Genomic DNA, 20,783 nt, shown 5'->3' with positions numbered 1-20,783 from the left:
CTGAGCCAGCCAGGCACCCCTATCCATTCATCTTTTGATGGACTTTTGGATTGTTTCAACTCTTTGGCTATCATGAATAATGCTGCTATGAACATTTGTGTACAAGTTTTTGTGGGGACATGTGTTTTCATTTCTCTTGGGTATATATCTAGGATTGGAATTGCTGGGTCATATGGTTACTCCATGTTTAACATTTTGAGGAACTGTCAAACGATGGCTGTACCATTTTACATTACCATCAACAATGTATGAGGGTTCCAATTTCTCTACATTCTCACCAACACATGTTACTGCCTGTTTTTTTTTAAAATTATTAATTATAGCCTTCCTAATGGCCATCAAGTGATATCTCATTGTGGTTTTGATTTGCATTTCCTGGATAACTAATGATATTGAACAAGTATTTTTTCACATGTTAATGGATCTTTTAATATCTTCTTTGGAGACATGTGTATTCAAATAGTTTATCTATTTAAAATTGTTTTGGTCATCTTATTACTGAGTTATAATAGTTCTTTACCTATTCTGAATATGTCTCTTATCAGATGTATGATCTGCAGATGTTTTCTTCCATTCTGTGGATTGTCTTTTCATTTTTTTTTTTTAAGATTTTATTTATTTATTTGACAGAGACAGAGAGAGCACAAGCAGGGGAAAGTGGCAGGCAGAGGGAAGGGGAGAAGCAGGCTTCCCGCGGAGCAGGGAGCCCAATGTGGGACTCAGTCTCAGGACCCTGGGACCATGACCTGAGCCAAAGGCAGACGCTTAACCAACTGAGCCCAGGTGCCCAGTCTTTTCATTTTCTTGATGCATTGTTTGCAGCACAAAAGTTAGTTTTGATGAAGTCCAATTTACCAATTTTTTCTTTTGTCGCCTGTGCTTTTGGTTCCTAAGAAATCACTACCTTAGTCATGAAGATTGACTCCTTTGTTTTTGTTTAAGAATTTTAGTTTTAGCTTTTACATTTAGGTCTGTAATCGATTTTGAATTCACTTTTGTGAATGGTGTAAGAAAGGAGTCCAACTTCATTCTGTGGCAGGTGGCTATTCAACTGTCCCAGCACCATTTGTTGAAAAAGACTATTCTTTACCCATTGAATCGCTTGGCACATGTGGTAACAATCAGTTGACCACAAATGTGAGTGTTTACATTTGTACTCTCATTTAAGTTCCATTGATCTATATACCCTTATGCCAGTCCCACATGATATAGGCTACTGTAGCTTTGTAGTAAGTTTTAAACTTGAGAAGTGTGAGACCTCCGAGATAGTTTTGGTTATTTGGGGTACCTTGCATTTCCATATGAATTTTAGAACCTGCTAGCCAATTTTTGTAAAAACGTCAGTTGTGACTTTGATAAAAATTGCACTGAATCTGTAGATCAATTTGAGGGAACTGCCATCTCAACAATATTGTTTTCCAATCCATGAATGGGGATGTCTTTCCATCTATTTAGATCTTTTTAAATTCTTTCAATGGTATTTTGTTGTTTTCAGTGTACAAATCTTGTGTTTCTTTTATTTTTTTACTTTTATTTTTTTTAAGTTTATTTATTTTCTTTTTAGTAATCTCTACACCCAACATGGGGCTCAAACTAACAACCCTGAAATCAAGAATTGCATGCTCTTCTGACTGAGCCAGCCAGGCACCCCCTGTGTTTCTTTTATTAAATTTACTACTAAGTATTTTATTCCTTTTGATGCTACTGTAAATGGACTTGTTTTCCTAAGTTCATTTTCAGATTGTTCATTTCTAGTGTACTGAAATACAACTGAAACACAAAAAACCTCCAATCCTGTACTCTGCAACCTTGTTCAACCTTGTTTATTAGCCTAGTAAGTTTCTTGTAGATTCCTTAGGATTTTCTATATATAAGACCATGGCATCTGTGAATAGTTTTACTTCTTCTTCTTCTTCTTTTAAGATTTTCTTTATTTATTTTGAGAGAGAGTGCGAATGGGGGAAGGGGCAGAGGAAGAGAGAGAATCTCAAGCAGACTCCACACTGAGCACAGAGCCTAATGTGGGACTTGATCCCATGACCCTGGGATCATGACCTGAGCCGAAGGCATATGCTTAACCAACTGAACCACCCAGGCGTCCCCACTACTGGTATTTATCTGAAGAAAACAAAAACACTAATTTGAAAAGATAATGCACCCTTTATTCACTGCAGCATTATTTACACTAGCCAAGATATAGAAACAACCTAAATGTCCATCAATGGATGAATGAATAAAGATGTTTCTCTCTCTCTCTCTCTCACACACACACACACACACACACGAATACAATTCAGCCATAAAAAAGAATGAAATCTTGCCATTTGTGATAATGGACAGACCTTGAAGGTATTATGCTAAGTCAGAGAGAGAAAGACAAATACCATATGATCTCACTTATATGTGGCATCTAAAACTTAAAAGAAATGAACATGCAAAACAAAACTAATAAATACAGAAACAGACTGATGGTTGCCAGAGGGGAGGGGTTGAAGGGTGGGTGAAATGGGTAAAGGGGCAAAAATTTCCAGTTATAAAATAAGTCATGGGGATGTAATATACAGCATGGTGACTACAGTTAATAATACTATTATTTGTATTGTACTGTATATATTGTTCTATGTATTGTATATATTACTTGTATTATATATTTGAAAGATGTTAAGAGGATAAATCTTAAAAGTTGTCAACACAAGAGAAAATTCTTTTTGTAACTTTGTATGGTGATAGATGATGACAAGACTTATTGTGGTGATCATCTTACAGTAGATACAAATACTGAATCATTAGGTTATACACCTGAAACTAATGGTATATGTCCATTATATCTCAATTTTTTAAATCTCAATTTCTGAAAAAAAGAAACAGGGATAATAATGTGAATCTCAGAGCATGTGAACATTATGAGTTCACCTATGCAAAACACACTGCATTAAGTTCAAAAAGCGATAGCTTTAATATACGCCATTGGATATTCTCTGTGAAAAAAAAGGTTTGTGGTTAAAGGAGTCTTGGAAATGTTTCATACTACATCCCCCTTCTCAGAGATTCCCAGGGCACATTAGCATAGTAAAAGTTCTGAAAAGTCCTATGTAAAGGATCCTATTTGTTTTGGCCAAGAATTTCCCAAACCTATTTGCCAAGCTGACCCTCTCCCTCTTTTTAAACTTAACACATTTTGGGAAACACAATTTTAGTTGTATTTAATAAATAAAGGAAGTCACATTAAATTGTTAAAAACTGACCATGTTTTACTATGTTGCTTTCCCCACAGGCATGTATAATTTAAAAGCAGCAGCCTAGGAGAAATAAAGGCTTCTAACCTAGAGAAAGAACAGAATGCTTTAAAAGCCCAAAGGAAATGAGAAATTTCAAGCAGAAGGAGCAGATCAATAATGAGCTATTTTTGGCCATGGAGACATTTCTAGAATTACAGATTCTTGGAGTTTGACAGCATGTTAAAGTTCAACTCCTTTAAATTCTCACCCAGGGCAGAATTTCCCCTTCATCAGTCCAAACCCCTGCTGGCACATACCCAGCCTCCCCAGCTTTAAGCAGCTCTAGTATTTAGGAAATTCTCCCTCACCCTGGGCTGAAATTTGCCTCCTTGGAACCTGCACCCAAGACCATGCTAGCAGAATTTTGAGTGTTTGTGTTTTAGTGAGAGCTGTCCATTTTGGAGACAGCAAATAAAATGCACAGAAATTTTGTGAATCATTACACAATCTAAAGTAACATGATTATTAATTGAGCAGTAAACTGAAAATAAAAATTGTTGGAAACATGTTAATCATACTTCAGTGAAAAAAAGAAGTGTTGGGAACAACTTACATTTTCTCCATCTGTAAAGAGGGCGAATAATCAGAAATTCAGCTATACGGTAAGCAAGGTAAGCAACGGATACAGTATTTACTTTGCAGGTGGAGTTATTTTGCAATTGTCAATTTCCGAGAAGAAAAGGGGAATGTATATTTTAAATGACTCCTGTTTTCTTGTCTTTTTAATTTAAAAAATATTTAAAGAGACATTTTAAAAAACTCTTCACCCAAAAGGTAACCTTCCAGATTCCTTTATTATAAAAACAACTGTTAAATAATTAAAATATAGTGTATGTCTCATAAATACAGGTTTATCAACAAAAGCCAATAATAAGAACAGGGGACGTTATCTGTATTTTATAAAAATGTAGCTGTTTGGGGGCACCTGCGTGGCTCAGTCATTAAGCGTCTGCCTTCGGCTCAGGTCATGATCCCGGGGTCCTGGGATGGAGCCCCGCATCGGGCTCCCAGCTCAACTGGGAGTCTGCTTCTTCCTCTCCCACTCCCTCTGCTTGTGTTCCCTCTCTCACTGTCTCTCTCTCTGTCAAATAAATAAATAAAATCTTAAAAAAAACCCCAAAAACGCAGCTATTTGAACCAATATGGAATTCCAAGGCTTTGTACAAATTAAAACCCAAGGAAAACTCCAAGGGGGTAGATGGAATAGAACTTAAATGAGAGGAGAACCCCCAGAATCCAGGCTCCTCTAAAAATCCCAAGTCATTCAGTAAGAAATCAGGGACTTGGCAAAATCATAAAAAGGACAGGCTGTGTTTTCACAGAACAGTCCTTCTAAAGGAGAACTTTCTAGACTCAACCTCATTTTGCCCTAAACTACTAGCTGGTCACACTTTAGCACCTATACCTCACTCTGACACTGTGAGGCAAAAAAAGGTTCACATTCCTGTTTTACAACTGAAGAAACTGAAGTAAAATCAAAACATTCATTCTGAACAGTACTCAAGCATATATCAGTCCGTACTGGCATTCCAACAACTGGGTGAGCTCAGTGCTAGCTGTGTTCTCCTTTCAGTGAAATAATTTCCTTCAGTTAAATTCGATAGTTTTCGGGGCGCCTGGGTGGCTCAGATGGTTAAGCGTCTGCCTTCGGCTCAGGTCATGATCCCAGGGTCCTGGGATCGAGTCCCACATTGGTCTCCTGACTCAGCAGGGAGTCTGCTTCTTCCTCTCCCTCTGCCTCTCCCACTGCTCATGCTCTCTCTCTTTCTCTGTATCTCTGTGTCTCAAATGAATAAATAAAATCTTTAAAAAAAAATTCGATAGTTTTCTTACTAAAGATAATGGAAAACAAACACAGGCCTGTCGAGGAAAAGAGTCAGTATGAGTTGGGACCCACAAATGCTGTCTCTGAACACGGCCAAGTTGAATGTGCCCTGCTTGCCTAAGAATTTTGTAAGCTGTGCTCAGCTGTAGTGTGTATTAGAATTTACTTACTGACATACAACACAGAGGATGTTTTTGTTCTTGTCTGTCTTTGAATTACAGTAAATATATCACAGACTACATCATCCATCCCTTCCACATGTATTAGGGTAACTTGCCCTAATACACAGGAAACATTTTTTGAGCACCTAATGCGAGGCTGAATAAAACCTGGTCCCTGACTTCATGGAACTGGCAGTCACATGAGAGAGACAGATAAGCAACTCAGTAATTTCCATAGAAAGTGACAAGTCCTTTGCTGGAGCCAGGTGCGTGATGCTCGGGGAATGCCAGCAAGGGTAAACAAATCAGATCAGGTGGTGGGAAAAGGCTTCTCAGAGGAGCTGACTTCCAAGCTGTCAGTAGCAGAGTTAACCACCTCTGACTCCGACTTCGGTTCCCAGCACTCAGGTGAGAAAGTACCTCCTGACCCTGCTTTTCTGAGTGCTTGACACTGTCATGGCCAGATTTAGTGCCTGTGCTCGAAGAAGGAAAGAGAGGGGGAGAGGGAGAAGCTGAAGAAGGGAAGGAGGGAGAGAGCAGGAAAGAGAAAGGGGAGGGGTGAGGAAAAAGGTGGGGGAGAGATGGAGAAACACTGAAAACAGAGCAGGGGCGCCTGGGTGGCTTGGTTTGTGAAGCATCCGGCTCTTGGTTTCGGCTCAGGGGGTGATCCCGGGGTCGTGGGATTGAGCCCCCAATGGGTTCTACACTCAGCTGGAGCCTGCTTGCGATTCTGTCTCTCCCTCTCCCTCTGCCCCTCCCCCTGCTTGTGCTTGAACGCTCACGCTCTCTCAAATAAATACATTTTTAAAGAAAAGAAAAAGAAAACAAAGAGCAGAAGTTAAAAGCTCCATGACAGTTTCCAGAAGTCGCTGGAGATTGCCAGAGGTATGAAGGGTGACCACCCTGTGCCTGAGCAGTCTATGTTCTCGACGTGGATGTACAATCTAATCTATGACCACTCTCTCTTTGCCAATCAACAGGACACGGGAATGCAGTCTCCTATCCAGGTGAACTTGAACCAAACCAGTGGGGTGCTGCCTCTACCACCAGTGAAGGCAGCAAAATGAAGGCACAGATCCCTGTGCTCTCCCGGAAAATGAGGCCAGGCTCACTACCAATTCCCCAAGGTGCCTTCTCCACATAGAACGCACAAAGAACCCCAAGTCTTCCGCCTTCCCAGAGATGCAACACAACTGTGATTCCATGCTCGCCTCCTCTGGGATCCCATTCCCCACTTGGGACTCTGCCAAAGATCTGGGGTGGGGGGACAAGTATGAATTGTTACCTTAGATTGTCTTCCAGGGTCTCCTCATCTGAAGAGAAGTTCCCATTGCTGACACTCCGGGGAGAGTGACTCTTATTCCCTGCTGATGCCTCCTGGGACCACAAAGTGTCTTTCTTTTTCCTTCTGCCAAACAACTTCTTAAAAGGCTGGAATTTACCTCCTTTCTTCTTGTCTGTGGATTATAAGATAAACACACGCTGCAGCCTGACAGGGCTGCACCTCTGAGCCTGAGAGCAAATTACAACTGAGCTGCCTCTGGCCAAGGGAGCTGGGGCAAAGGGCGGCCATCAGAGTGAATGAACGACCAAGCCCTGTGCCAGGAATGTCAGGGCCAGTCCCTGGCTGGGCACAGTCAGGCAGAGACATGCCAAGGGCACAGGAAGTCTCCTGCCACCGGGCTCCCAAGAAGCACCTGGGGCGACACGGAGGGGTTCCGAGCTTCATGGTGGCCGCACAGTAGCCCCCTGCACATGCCACACAAAGGTAGCACCTGCTTTAACAAAGCAGATGGCTGGTGCCCTTCTCCACAGAAGCTGAGAAAACACGTAAGTCAGACAGGTGTTTAAAAAATTTATATACCTTTACATATGTAACTTTCTATCTCTGTGTGTGTGTGTATATATATATTCTCCACTGAGAATCACCCTGTTTTAGCCCTTGTTACATACAGAAGATAACTGCTAACTCTTGGCATAAGCTTTGCCCCCAATTCCCTCCATCGCTATATATTTCCAGTTTATTTCTCCTGTCTCCTTTTAAAATCTACTATGAAGAGCCCCAAAGGAGTTGCTATGAACATTTTGCCATATATTACTTCAACCAGTCAGGACCCAGGCTCAGGGCCAGCATTTCCGACAGATATTTTAGGTAATACCATTCAGTTCTGTTTCTTCAATCACAAATGCATCCATATCACTCCGCTCCTACCTCAGGAAAGAAAGCGCCAAACCAGAAGAAGCATCTTTTCAGATCCTTCCTTTTCTTTAAGAAACCATTTACCAGTGGTCAATCTTTTCAAATTTTATTTATTTATTTATTTAAAGATTTTATTTATTTATTTGAGAGAGAGATAGTGAGACAGAGCATGAATGGGGAGGAGCAGGAGAAGCAGGCTTCCCATGAACAGGGGGGATCACGACTGAAGGCAGATGCTTAACCGACTGAGCCATGCAGGTGCCCCCCCTTTTTAATTACTTAATCCTTACTATGCACCACTGCTTTAAGAACTGTCCAAATATTAATTCAGTTAATCCTCACAATGACCCTATGAGGTCGGTACTATTAACATCCTCGTACTACAGATGAGGAACCTGAGGCATAGAGAGATGAACTAACTTGTCTATGTCATGGGAAATGTATCTTTGAAGCTGGAGTCAAGAGCTCTGAGGAAAAAGAAAAGATGAAAGCTCGCAAGGTGTATGGAAAAGTACCTGCACAAAACACACAGGTATGAGTCCCCATCTGAGTATCAGAACCCCCGGACCTCTGCTAACCAGAGTCTACGGAGAAATCTGGGTATAGAAATGAGGTTAAAGATGTGCAAGGTAGTCATCTCATTTCTTCTGGTGATTTCAGTTCTAGCCTTTCTGAGACAGAGTCTGAAGTGGGAAGAAGTAGTTTAAACCACTTTGCCCTGAACTGTGATGTAAGATACTAAGAAAGCAGATAGAACAGTGATCAATCACAAAAAGACAACAGCCTGGGATCCTTACTATAGGTGCAAAGAGGCCTTCAAACTACAGTGGTCCCTGAAACAACAATGTATTCTATCACACTTAAGAGGAAAGGTCCCTTGGTATATCAGATGCCTCCTATCAATAAGGCTTTGTGCTAGGCATGCAGTCCTTAAGCCAGGGTTAAATTCTTTTCACTGTGTTTATTATTTAAAAGACAGTACCGGGGCGCCTGGGTGGCTCAGTTGGTTAAGCGACTGCCTTCGGCTCAGGTCATGATCCTGGAGTCTCGGGATCGAGTCCCGCATCAGGCTCCCTGCTCGGCGGGGAGTCTGCTTCTCCCTCTAACCCTCCTCCCTCTTGTGCTCTCTGTCTCTCATTGTCTCTCTCTCAAATAAATAAATAAAATCTTTAAAAAAAAAAAAAGACAGTACCATGCAGTCTTGATGATCACGGCTTTGTAATTTAGCTTGAAGTCAGCCATTGTGATTTGGTTTTCTTTTTCAACACTCCTCTGGTTATTTGGGGTCTTTTCTGGTTCCATACAAATTTTAGGATTATTCCAGCTCTGTGAAAAATGTCGATGGTATTTTGATAGGGATTGCACTGCATATATAGATTGCTCTGGGTAGCATAGACATTTTAACTATACTTATTCTTCCAATCCATGAGCATGGAATGTTTTTGCATCTTTTTGTGTCTTCCTCAATTTCCTTCATAAATGTTCTGTAGTTTTTAGAGTATAGATCCTTTACCTCTTTGGTTAGGTTTATTCTTGGTATCCTATGGTTTTTGGTGCAATTGTAAATGGGATCGATTCCTTAATTTCTCTTTCTTCAGTCACATTGTTAGTGTATGGAAATGCAACTGATTTCTGTGCATTGATTTTGTATCCTGCCACATTAGCCAAACTGTGGAAGGAACTGAGATGTCCTTCAACAGAGGCATGGATAAAGAAGATGTTGTTTATAAATACAATGGAATATTTCTCAGCCATTAGAAAGGATGAATACCTACCATTTACATCAACGTGGTTGGAACTGGAGGGTATTATGCTAAGTGAAATAATCAGAGAAAGACAATTACATGGTTTCACTCATATGTGGAATATAAGAAATAGTGCAGAGGATCATAGGGGAAAGGAGGGAAAACTGACTGGGAAGTTATCAGAGACGAAGACAAACCATGAGAGAGTCTTGACTATGGGAAACAAGCTGAGGGTTGCGGAAAGGGCGGTGGGTGGGGGTATGGGGCAGCTGGGTGATAGGCATTAAGGAGGGTATGTGATGTGATGAGCACTGGGTATTATATGCAACTGATGAATTACTGAACACTACATCTGAAATTAATGATGTACTATATGCTGGCAAATTGAATTTAAATAAAAAAAGATAGGAAGTGTGTTCAATACAATTTAAATCATAACAAAAATGGTAAAAACAAAACAAATTGGAGGGTTTGATTTCAGAATGTTTGTATGTTTTCAGTAGTTACTTAAAAAAAAAAAAGATTTTATTTATTTGACAGAGAGAGAGAGAGCCCACAAGCAGGGGGAGCAGCAGAGGGAGAGGGAGAAGCAGGCTCCCCACCGAGCAGGGGGCCCGATGTGGGGCTCAATCCCAGGACCCTGGAACCATGACCTGAGCCAAAGGCAGATGCTTAACTGACGGAGCTATCCAGGCTCCCCATAATTTAATTATAGTTAACTCCCTTGGTTCTAGCTCAATTGAACACCACCAAACCCACCTTGACTTCAGAGCAAGTGATGATTTTTTCCCCATCAATAAATTCTGACATAATCTAAAATTCTCTACTTAGCTTAAGCTAGATATGTGGTCCAGGCCAGGGATAATGATGCCATAACTGATACTCATAGAATTTTGCTATGGTCTTTTAGAATATTTCTGATTAGAGAATTAGGGATTAGATACTTCTGCAGTGGGAAAAAGGCAATCAATATAAAAGGAAAAAGGAAGAGTTTCACCTCAGAAATAAGTGAAATGTAGTACAAATTAGTGTGTGACCATTTATAATAATGCTGCCAAATCTAGAAATCAGGTGTCAGTTACATATTTTGAGCTTTGGACAGTCACACAGAAAATATTCATTTATTTCATTAGTGCCAGAGACCAGTTATACAATGTAATGATACCTGTACCATCCTAGAGAATTTCTTTAATTTAAAATTTTTAATTAACTCATTTTATATAAGGTCAGCTCTTTTAACACTTGCCTGACGTTCTCTGATGGTCTTCAAAGACTACTAATTATATTCATTGTTTATAAATACAATGGAATATTTCTCAGCCATCAGAAAGTGAATATACTATCATTTATTTATGTCTTTTACTGCTGGTGGATATTTGGATTGTTTTCAGTTTTTTGCTATTATGAACATTGCCTCTTGGAACATTTTTTTTTTTTAAAGATTTTATTTAGGGGCACCTGGGTGGCTCAGTCCTGGGATCAAGCCCCGCATTGGGCTCCCTGCTCCGCGGGAAGCCTGCTTCTCCCTCTCCCACTCCCCCTGCTTGTGTTCCTGCTCTCACTATCTCTCTGTCAAATAAATAAATAAATAAATAAATAAATAAAATCTTAAAAAAAAAAAGGCAAGTAGCTAATAAATTTTATGAAACATTGCAATTCTATGGCACAACAACCATTATGAAAACCTGAGCACGGGTCTATGAATATCCATTAAATAAACTATTTTATGATCAGTTTATGATTTGGGGGCTGCCTTGTCTCCATAGAATCAACTGGATTAAGTGCATGGTTATCACTAGCAGCTATCTTCCTTCATAGGTAACATCAACCCTTACTGTGAATATTTTTGTACAGATGGGGTCTAAAAGATCAAAGCAGTTTTAACAATGTAGTAAAACAGAGCACTTCTGCAATGGTAATATGAAATACTCCAAGATACAACTGCCATGCATTAGAAGTATGTATAGTTTAGCAAAGTCATCTCCAACATTAGCGTATTTAAGTTGGCATTTTAGAATTTTATAACACAAATCTATTTTCGCTGGGTGGTTGGGACAGTGGGGGGAAAAGGCGAGGGAGAAGGAAGAAAGGTTATTCCTACTAAATTTGTTTTTACCGGCTGCAGCTCTAGTTAGGGGTTAAGTGTGTGGGCCCCAGAGACAAAGAGTACTTGGCCCGAATCCTGATCCAACTTTTACTAGCCATGAAACATCTGCTTACCAGCCTCTCTGGAAATTTACCATCTTAAGTGGTAAGACTGAATTTATAGTAGAAAAGGCAGTGGCTGCTACATTTTCTTAATATTTCAGCAATTTTCTGTTGCAATTTTTCACATGAAAGAATCTATATATGCATATAGACTGCTTCAGGGATCACAGTAATTTTCATGCTTTAAGTACTGAATTAATTTATTTTCATCATCCAATAATTACTTTAGGGAATTTTTTTTCATTTAAAAGGGTGCACATTATCCATTATGTCATGGATATAATTACATGCCATTTGATGGCTGCATCATCATAATTGCTAGTTTATATAGAAGATTCTAAAAAATTAAAAATCACTAAGTCAAGCAAATCTGATTCATTTTCCATTTGTCGTAAGGATGCAATTCTTACATTTTCATTTCTAAACCTAAAATAATAAAAGTGTACAATTTATCTGCACTGGATTTATATGGTACGCTTCCAAATGAGAAACAGAATTTCCCTGTGGTAGTTCATTTTAAGCAACACAAATGTCTTCGTCTGGGGTTTCTCAGAATGTGCTCTATGGTTGGTGCCAGGTTCTTATTCAAAGGCCAGTACATTTGAGAATCCAGGTAAAATACAGTTAAATATGTTTCTTTACTATGAGACCTTTCAGTCTTTAATATGCTGACATCATCATCACTTTCCAAAAGAGCAGAGAAAATGCGGTGCTTCCCAGAGCTGACTTTCTGATACTTGTCATGACTAGTCCCCCTCTGAACAGACCGTGGGAATCACTTGTCTTCATTATTTCTTTCAAAAATCTTTTTTAAATTTTATTTTATTTTTAAGTCATTCCCACACCCAACACGGGGCTCAAACTTACAACCTGAGATCCAGAGTCGCATGCTGTACTGACTAAGCCAGCCAGGCACCCCTCTTTCAGAAATCTTTTATTTTCTTTAGATACCATATATTTCGTATATACATCTCCCCTACAATCCAGAGTACACTGCTCAGTAAACTCGAGTGAGTTGACTGAAACATTTTGGTTAAATAAACCTAATGTTTACGTCAAGTTCTCATTTCAAGCATGCCTGTAAATAGCATATATTAGGACACAGTACACCACAACTGTCTGAATCCTGTAATTTAATTTAAAGGTAATTTCACCACATTTTTCTTAGCTCTGGAACATTAGAGTACTTTTCAGAAGAAACTGTTCAGTTAAAAAAGATTACTGGAGGGGCATCTGGGTGGCTCAGTCAGCTAAGCATCCGACTCTTGATTTCGGCTCAGGTCATGATCTAAGGGTTGTGAGATCGAGCCCCGCACTGGGCTCCCACGCTGGGCACGGAGACTGCTTAAGATTCTCTGTCTCTCCCTCTCTTAGAAAAAAAAAAAAAGATTCCTAGAAGTACAGTGATCCACAATCCACTCGGTGGCTATCACATTTTTACCACATCCAGTAATCCCAGTACGTTTGGCAACGTGTAGGTAGGTCGCACTCTCCGGTGCCATGTCATAAAAAGACTAAGGACTGAGATCCCACTTCCAGAGAGGAGGGAAGGGGTATCACGGTGGCTGTCAAGTTACAAGAGGAAGGAAGGAAGTGTTGTCTCTTTTTCTGGGGAAGCACAGAGGGTGGCAGATATTTGCTGTTGTGTTGATTCAGAAAATGAAGAGACAGGATCAATAATACTCTTTTAGAAGAGGGCAGGGGTCCCTGGAACAAATGAGAGGCCCAGGGGTGGTGGTGACTGGCATTCACAAGTCAGGGGCACAAGCAGAGAGTGTGGTGACCAGCCCATATCAGGGACTACTGGGTCCTGCACATGCACGTGGACAGGCTATGGTATATGTTCTAGACCTCTGGGGCAGGCCTAAAGTTTGGATTTGCTGTTTCCTCAGACAGAAACATCATCTTCTTCCTTCTCAACCTGATGAACTTCTATTCATCCTTCACCAAGTCACCAAGCCCGGCGATAACTGACCACACCCGCCTCTGGCTTCCGAGTGCTTTGCTCACACTTCTTCTGTGCCACACCATGGGTTATGGACTGAATTGCTGAACTGTGTCTACTCAAAACGCGTATGTTAAAGTCCTAACCCCCAAGTACCTCAGAATAGGACTGTATTTGGAGACAGTCTTTAAAGAGATAATTAAGGTAAAATGAGGTCATCAGGTAGGTCGTATTCCAATATGACTGGTGTCCTCATAAAAAGAGATGGGGACAGACACACATAAGGGAGGACCATGTAAGGACACAAGGACAAGATGGCCATTTACAAGCCAAGGAAAGAAGCCTCAACCAACAACAACGAAACCTTGATCTTAGACTGCTAGCCTCCAGAATCATGAGTCAACAAAGTGTGTAGTTTAAGTCCCCCATTCTGTAGCTTTGTTATGCAGCCTTAGCCAACTAATAGACCACATTATAGTTGTGTGATACTAAAGCAGTCACTTTGGATCATCTGTGACTCTGTGCTTTCACACCTTCACTCGTATACTTCTGCCTGGAGTATCTTCCTGCCTTTGGCCAGAGAACTCCTAGCTGTTCCCCCAAACACATTCCAGGCGTCATGTTCCCTGGACAGCTGTCCTTAAACACTCTGGCCCGAAAGAATGACTCCCTCCTCTCTTCTCCATTTGTGCGTGCGCAGACATCTCCTACGATACCACCGAGCACGCTACAGCTCCCAGACTGCAAGGTCCCTGGGGACAGGGACTGCACCTTGTTCGTTCTATACCCACAGCACCCGCCATGCTGCCTGCACTCAGTCATATGCATCTACTGTTCCCTATCCCCTCAGGGGCAGATGTGTTTCAGAAATCAGAATTTTTCAGATTGTATAAAGGTGTATTTAGACCCCAGTGGGGTCTGTGACAGCACTTTATCATCAAATGCAGGATTCCTGGAAAACATCTATATTCGCCTTAAGTTTTGCTAATAAATAAACCTGTGTCAAACTTCCAAAGAATTTTTGAAAATAGATAAAGGATGGTGATCTCTTTATGTAGTACAGTTGGTCCTGTAATCACACTTGTTTTGACAATGCAAAAATGTTCCAGTGTGACTGATCCAAGGTATCTCATCCACGAGAAACACTAGGTGAATGCAGAATAGTGCACCCAGTTGAAGTGAGCAAAATGCACACACGCACACCCCTCAAATATCCACCAGTGACCCCAGACTGCCACGTGTGTTACACATGTGGTATTGCAGCCGTCTGTCCAATTTCGGATAACCTGCCTTCCCCTACCTCGCAAGAGCTCACAAGCCACAGACCTTCCAACGCACCAGTCCACAAGCAAACTGTGGGGCTTTTCGAGGCTTTGCCATATTTACTGTAGTACTTATGTATTTCATTACCATTTAATATGTGGAAGACTGCTACTATTTTTATTAGGTTCTTATTCTTTTAAAATATGTCATTGATAATTTTTTGTGTGTTGTGTTAATATCCCATTTTTTCCATTAGACTTGGTTTTTGTTTTGTGATTTTGCACAGCATGCTGATTTGGGGCAGTGTATAGGTCACATTATAGCAGCACTGACTGTAAATACCTAAGCAAAACCTACTGAATTATGTGTGTACGTAACCTAGATCTAGGCAAAGATGTATCAATTAAAATGACAATGACTTGGCAGGTTTCTTAGGCCCACTATTTTTCAAAACCACATCAATTTTTCGGTTTTCTGTTTTCCCATTGATTTCTCTCAGAACCCCCTATGACATGTCTTACAACAATTCACAAGCAACACCAAATAATATTTAGAAATAGTAACAGAGGCAGACATGATTGCTAATGTTAAGTCTCAGTGTCTGGCCACATTTCTCCCACATGCTAGAAAATGTGTGGGTGCTGGTTGTTTTCACTGCCAAATTGTGCCACTTGAGTTTCAGAGAGTGCTGTGAATAAAAAATCAGGCTGACTTTGAGTGGGAAATATTGGCAGGGGGAGCTGCCTACTACCTTACCCTGCAAATGTAGTGCAGTAGGACAAAAGCTTTAGGGACATCAGAGGCTGTATTGATCAGGGTTTAATCAGAGAAACAGAACCAGTAGGAGATAGAGGTAGAAATGTGTGTATGTGTGTGTGTAAGATATATTAAAGGATTTACTGCAAGGAATTGGCTTACACCAGGTGGTGGCTGGCTAAGCAAGTCTGAAATGCACAGGGCAAGTTCTCAGGAAGGGCAGGCAAGAATTCATGAGCACGGACTGAAGCTGCTATTCACAGATGGAATTTCTGCTCTCACGGAAGCTTCAGTCCTCTTTTTAAGGGGCCTTTCTGTCCATCTTTCTATCTATTGAGAGGGAGAAAGAGAATCCCAAGCAGGCTCCACGCCCAGCACAGAGCCCAATGTGGGGCTCAATTTCACGACCTGAGATCATGACCTGAGCCGAAATCAAGAGTCAGATGCTTAACCAACTGAGCCACCCAGGTGCCCCAAGGCCTTTCAATTTATTGATTCAGGCCTACTCAGATTATCTTGAATAATCTCCCCTATTTAAAGTCAATGAATTATGGACTTTCATGACATCTACAAAATACCTTCACAGCAACAGTGCAATTAAACAGTATTTGTGTTTGATTAAATAACTAGGACTATGGCCTAGCCAAGCTGACACATCAAAATGATCATCATGCTCCAGGGCACCTGGGTGGCTCAGTTGGTTAAGTGTCTGACTCTTGATTTCAGCTCAGGTCGTGATCTCAGGGTCGTGAGATGGACCCCGCAGAGCTCTGAGTCTGCTTGAGATTTTCTCTTCCTCTCCCCCTGCCCCCCTCTGCTCATGCATGCACTCTCTAAACAAACAAATAAAATCTTTAAAAAAAATTATCATCATACTCCATCCTATGTCAACCTGGCCCCTTCTATACATCTTTTTTAATCATACTTAATCTCCAAATAAAGTCAATATAACAAAGTCACATTTCCACTAACGTGATACAAACATCCCACATACATTTGAAAACACACTAACCCGCTCCCCAGAAGAGGATGCAAAGTCTTTGAGTAATATTCACACTTCTCCTATAACTTATATACTGAGGCATAATGCTATTATTAACATATCTGACATTAAAGGATAAGGAGAGAAGAGGGAAGAAAACAAAATTATTTGGTTAATATATATACAACCATATTCATAACAAAATAAGGAAAAAATACCCTTATGAGTCCTTGTTTTAACAACTGGTCATGTGGTCATAGCTCTCTTTATATGTATATGTATATTTACATGAATACGTGTATGTGGTCTTCCTATGTAATCTTTGTAGCCATCTTGTGCCACTACCCATTCCACATTCCTTTTATCCTTGGCAAGGAAATCAACTGGCTATGGTTCTTTGCCTGGTAAGGTGACACAAACCTACATTCCTACAAACCTGGGCCATTAGCTGTCCTGAACTGAGCTGTTGTAGTTTTCTATTACTCCATAGGACCCCGGAGTACTAGCAGATCCCATAAAAGATCTCCTATATTCCAGACATACTCTTCCTCACCTCTGTGGTATGGCAGCAGCCCAACTGTCCCTGGGTGGTCAGGATCAATCACTTTGGCCAGTACAATTACCCCCTTCTTCACCTATTCATGGAGAGGCATGCGTAGCCCCAGATGCTGGGTGATAGTCTCAACTACCAGTTCAATGGAATCACTGTCGGGTTCCCTTGTGGAAGCACTCCGCCCAACGGAACTAAGAACTCTAGACAAGTAGAACCTAAAGTCAAGGGGATGGCAAGTGAAAATTTCCCTAGGGGGTTACTAGGAGTTATAGTGGACCATTTCTATTTCCAGCCCTTTATTCCGACCCATGGAGTCTGGCTGTGAGAGTGACAGTCCCAGGGCTAGTACTGCCACCTAGCTGGCACTGTACCTGAGTCTTCTAAAGGCCATCCCACCATCCATCCTATCAAGCCAGCCGCTTCAGAATGATGGGAACATGGTGCGACAAGTGAACTCCATGAACACAGGCCTATCAAGTCCCTTGATCAGAAGTGATGTCTGTGTCAGATACCATTACAGCAGGTAAGTCCACAGACCATAGTTTTGGCAGAAGCACTATGTGCAAAAAAGGCAAATCTGTGTCCAGAGTTAAGTGTCTGTTCTAGGAAGAACAAAGTGCTGCTCCTTCCATGATGGAAGTGGTCCAATGTAATGGATCTGTACCAGGTAGGTAGCTATTCATCTCAGGGCATGGTGCCATACTGGGGACTCAGTGTAGGTCTCTGTTGGCCTTGGCTGGTGGAAGTCAGTGTTGCTGAGCTCATGCATAACTTCCCTCTCTGCCACTATTGTATTCACAGGCCTACTGACAAGTAGATGGGGCAAGAGGCTGATAAGTATCCACAAAATGTGTCATCCTATGCACTTGATTATTAAAATCCTCCTGAGGTCATCCTTTAGTTAGCATTTACATGGGACATGAATATCCTGCAATCCTTTGCCCATTCAGAGAGGTCTACCCACCTACCTCTTCCAGAGACCTCTTTGTCACCAATTTTCCAATCACAACCCTTCCAAGTCTCTGACCATCTAAACCACTGGCTACTTACCACCTACGAACTGTTATAGACTTGTACCTCTGGCCATTTTTCCTTATAAGCAAAACAAACAATCAGATGTACTGATTGAAGTTCTGTCCACTGGGAGGACTCCCCTTCACCACTGTCCTTTGGGGCTGTCCCAGAATGGGGCTTCAGCATGACAGCTTTTGAGTGGTGCCTCAATATCATGCAAAACTATCCATAAACCAGGCCTAAGTTTTCTCTTCCTCAGTTAACTAGTCATAGGGATCGCCCCATGAGGCCATAGGTACGGGATGGGAGAGAGAAGGTAGTGTAGCAGGAATGGGGACCGTGGGCAATTAGGCCACTTCTTCATATAACTTTGTGCCTTCTGGGCCTGCTCGAACCTGATCTTGCATACACTACTTTCCTTCTGATAATGGAATACTGTGCACACCCAGCTTTATGGCTTGGTGGCTTAGACAACACCCAGTTCATGATGGGCAGCTCAGGTCACATGGTAACTCGGTGGTGCATGGTGAAGTGTTCAGTGTCTACTAAGCCAAAAGCTGCCTAGCCTTAGCAAGCCAAAAGCTATTTCGCAGAAGCTTGATACATAGTTATCAGCAGAGGATAGCAGGGTTTTGTCCCCAAATCCTGAGTGTTTCCTGTGATTCCTATAGAGCCTGCCAAAGGCTCCAAACAGTATCCCTCTCTGTCAGTGACACTCAAGCACCACCGGATCTGCTGGACCAAATGGCAGAGCAGTTTACATGGCAGCCTGGACCTGTTACAGAACCTTCTCTTGTTCTGGCATTACTCAAAATTAGCAGATTTTTGGCCACTCAGTAAATGGACACATGCAAAAGAGGAATACGCTGCCTCCAAAATCTAAAGAGACCTACTAGGTGTTGTGCCTCTTTCTGGTGGTAGGACGGGCCAGATGCAACAACTTATCTTTCGCCCTAGGAGGGATATCACAACACGCTCCAGACCACTAGACTTCTAGGAATTTTGCTAATGTGAAAGGTCCCCGAATTTCAGTGGGATTTATTTCCCAATCTCTGGCATGGAAGTGTCTTACCACTATGTCTAGAGTAACTGCTACCTCCTGCTCACCAGGTCCCATCACCATGCTTACAAGTCTTTAGCCTCTGTGATATTATTACGTGTCAGGGATTTCTTTGAAAAACAAGCTGATTTTTAAAAGATGCAGTATCTTGGTTTGGTACTCTCGTACTAGTAAAAATTTCAAAGTCTGTGTGTTTTTACATCAATAGCTTCATTAAACTGAGAGCTGGGTGGCACTGATAAACCAGAAATAAGGCCTGAAGAATGTAATGTTTGTTGAGGACTATTGAGTAGAGGACATTTAGGAACATGGGTGGTTATGACTGGTTTAACTGTGAAGGAGCTCAGTGGGTAGACAGCTGGAAATCGTGACAAAAATTGTAGTAATTATTGATAATACAGAGACTCTATAAAGGTTAGTGAAATAATTATTTAGTTACAGATTATAGAATGATTTGATTCACTAATAATTTTTTTTTAACCTAGGGGCAGGTACAATCTTAGTTCCTGTTGGATAGAAGGTGAGTTTGGGGTCAAATTCTCAAACCATGCCTGAATATGTAAAAGTTCTTAGAAATAAAGGATACAAGTCACTAGTTCTACTATGTGAGCAACAGTTCTTATTAAACTTAGCCAAAATTCAGGGGCACCTGGGTGGCTCAGTCAGTTAAGCGGCTGCCTTTTGGCTCAGGTCATGATCTCGGAGTCCCAGGATTGAGCCCCGCACTGGGCTCTCTGCTCAGCGGGGAGTCTGCTTCTCCTTCTGACCCTCCCCCCTCTCGTGTGTGCCCTCTCTCACTCTCTCTCAAATAATTAAAATCTTTAAACTTAGCAGAGGGGCGCCTGGGTGGCTCAGTTGGTTAAGCGTCTGCCTTCGGCTCAGGTCATGATCCCAGGTCCTGGGATCAAGCCCCACATCCGGCTCTCTGCTCAAGCGGGAAGCCTGCTTCTCCCTCTCCCACTCCCCTTGCTTGTGTTCCCTCTCTCGCTGTGTCTCTCTCTGTCAAATAAATAAAATCTAAAAACAAAACAAAACAAAAACTTAGCCGAAATTCCTGATGGTACCAGCCGCAAGTGGACCAAGGTCAAAGTGACACTAACGTGTCATAGACCCATCAGGCAAAGTGCTTGTTGCTTGCATAGACAACCTATGAAAAACAGACCCCAGGGGTAGCAGAATGAAACCATGAGTGTTCAGATGGTCTAAGAAAGGAATAAGAACTCACCTGATCCTCTGTGCCTACCTATGGGTAGAGCTGCCTTGTTATCATTTCTGAGAACAGAAAAGGAAATACTGTTTTGAAAGATTTAAAAAAAAATTCTAGTCTGTCTCAGTGTTCCAGATTATGTCAGGCAGTCCTGTCAGGCTGTTCTTCCTTGATCTGTATTGATACTAAGTTTATTTCTTTTGCTACTTATTCTGTTCTCATTGGAGAGCACTAGGCAAGGACAACACAGTTCTTTGAGAATCACTGTCCTCCCCCTGGATTTCTCATTCCCAGACTAACTCTTGGACAACAGCTTGGACAGGTAACAGATTCATTCTGGAACGGTCCTATTCTAGGGAGAAGTAAAACAAAAACAAACAAACAAACAAACAAACAAAAACAAACAAACCACTACCAGTTTTGTAGAACCTTTCCATTAATTCATGCACCAGACACTGGTGGAATAAATGGCAATCCAATTCTCAGACTCCAAGGGTCTATGATTTAAATTTTCACCTGTTTCTTGGATGTGATGTCTCTGACTAGTAACCACTGGGTCTGTGTGATGTGGGAGTAGGGGAGAAAA

At 41.4% G+C, this 20,783-nt stretch overlaps 1 protein-coding gene across 11 annotated transcripts in view; it reads right to left on the bottom strand.

The window, feature by feature from the left end:
• CRACD (capping protein inhibiting regulator of actin dynamics) overlaps window positions 1–20,783 on the bottom strand; it is a 252,420-nt gene that overhangs the window by 43,013 nt on the left and 188,624 nt on the right. For 9 of the 11 annotated variants that reach the window (XM_064584526.1, XM_064584524.1, XM_064584525.1 and 6 more), the window contains one exon: window positions 6,550–6,721. The exons of the other annotated variants lie outside the window; for them this stretch is intronic. In XM_064584526.1, the coding sequence (XP_064440596.1) occupies window positions 6,550–6,721 (172 nt within the window). The remainder of the gene's footprint in view (window positions 1–6,549; window positions 6,722–20,783) is intronic. 11 annotated transcript variants of the gene reach the window in all.

The sequence above is a fragment of the Mirounga angustirostris genome, unplaced genomic scaffold, assembly GCF_029215605.1.
Source record: "Mirounga angustirostris isolate CCGP_5_RB_7025 unplaced genomic scaffold, mMirAng1.0.hap1 SCAF_2, whole genome shotgun sequence".
Classification (NCBI taxonomy): Eukaryota; Metazoa; Chordata; class Mammalia; order Carnivora; family Phocidae; genus Mirounga; species Mirounga angustirostris.
The sequence above is the reverse complement of the archived record's forward strand: the minus strand, read 5'-3'. Positions and strand labels throughout refer to the sequence as shown.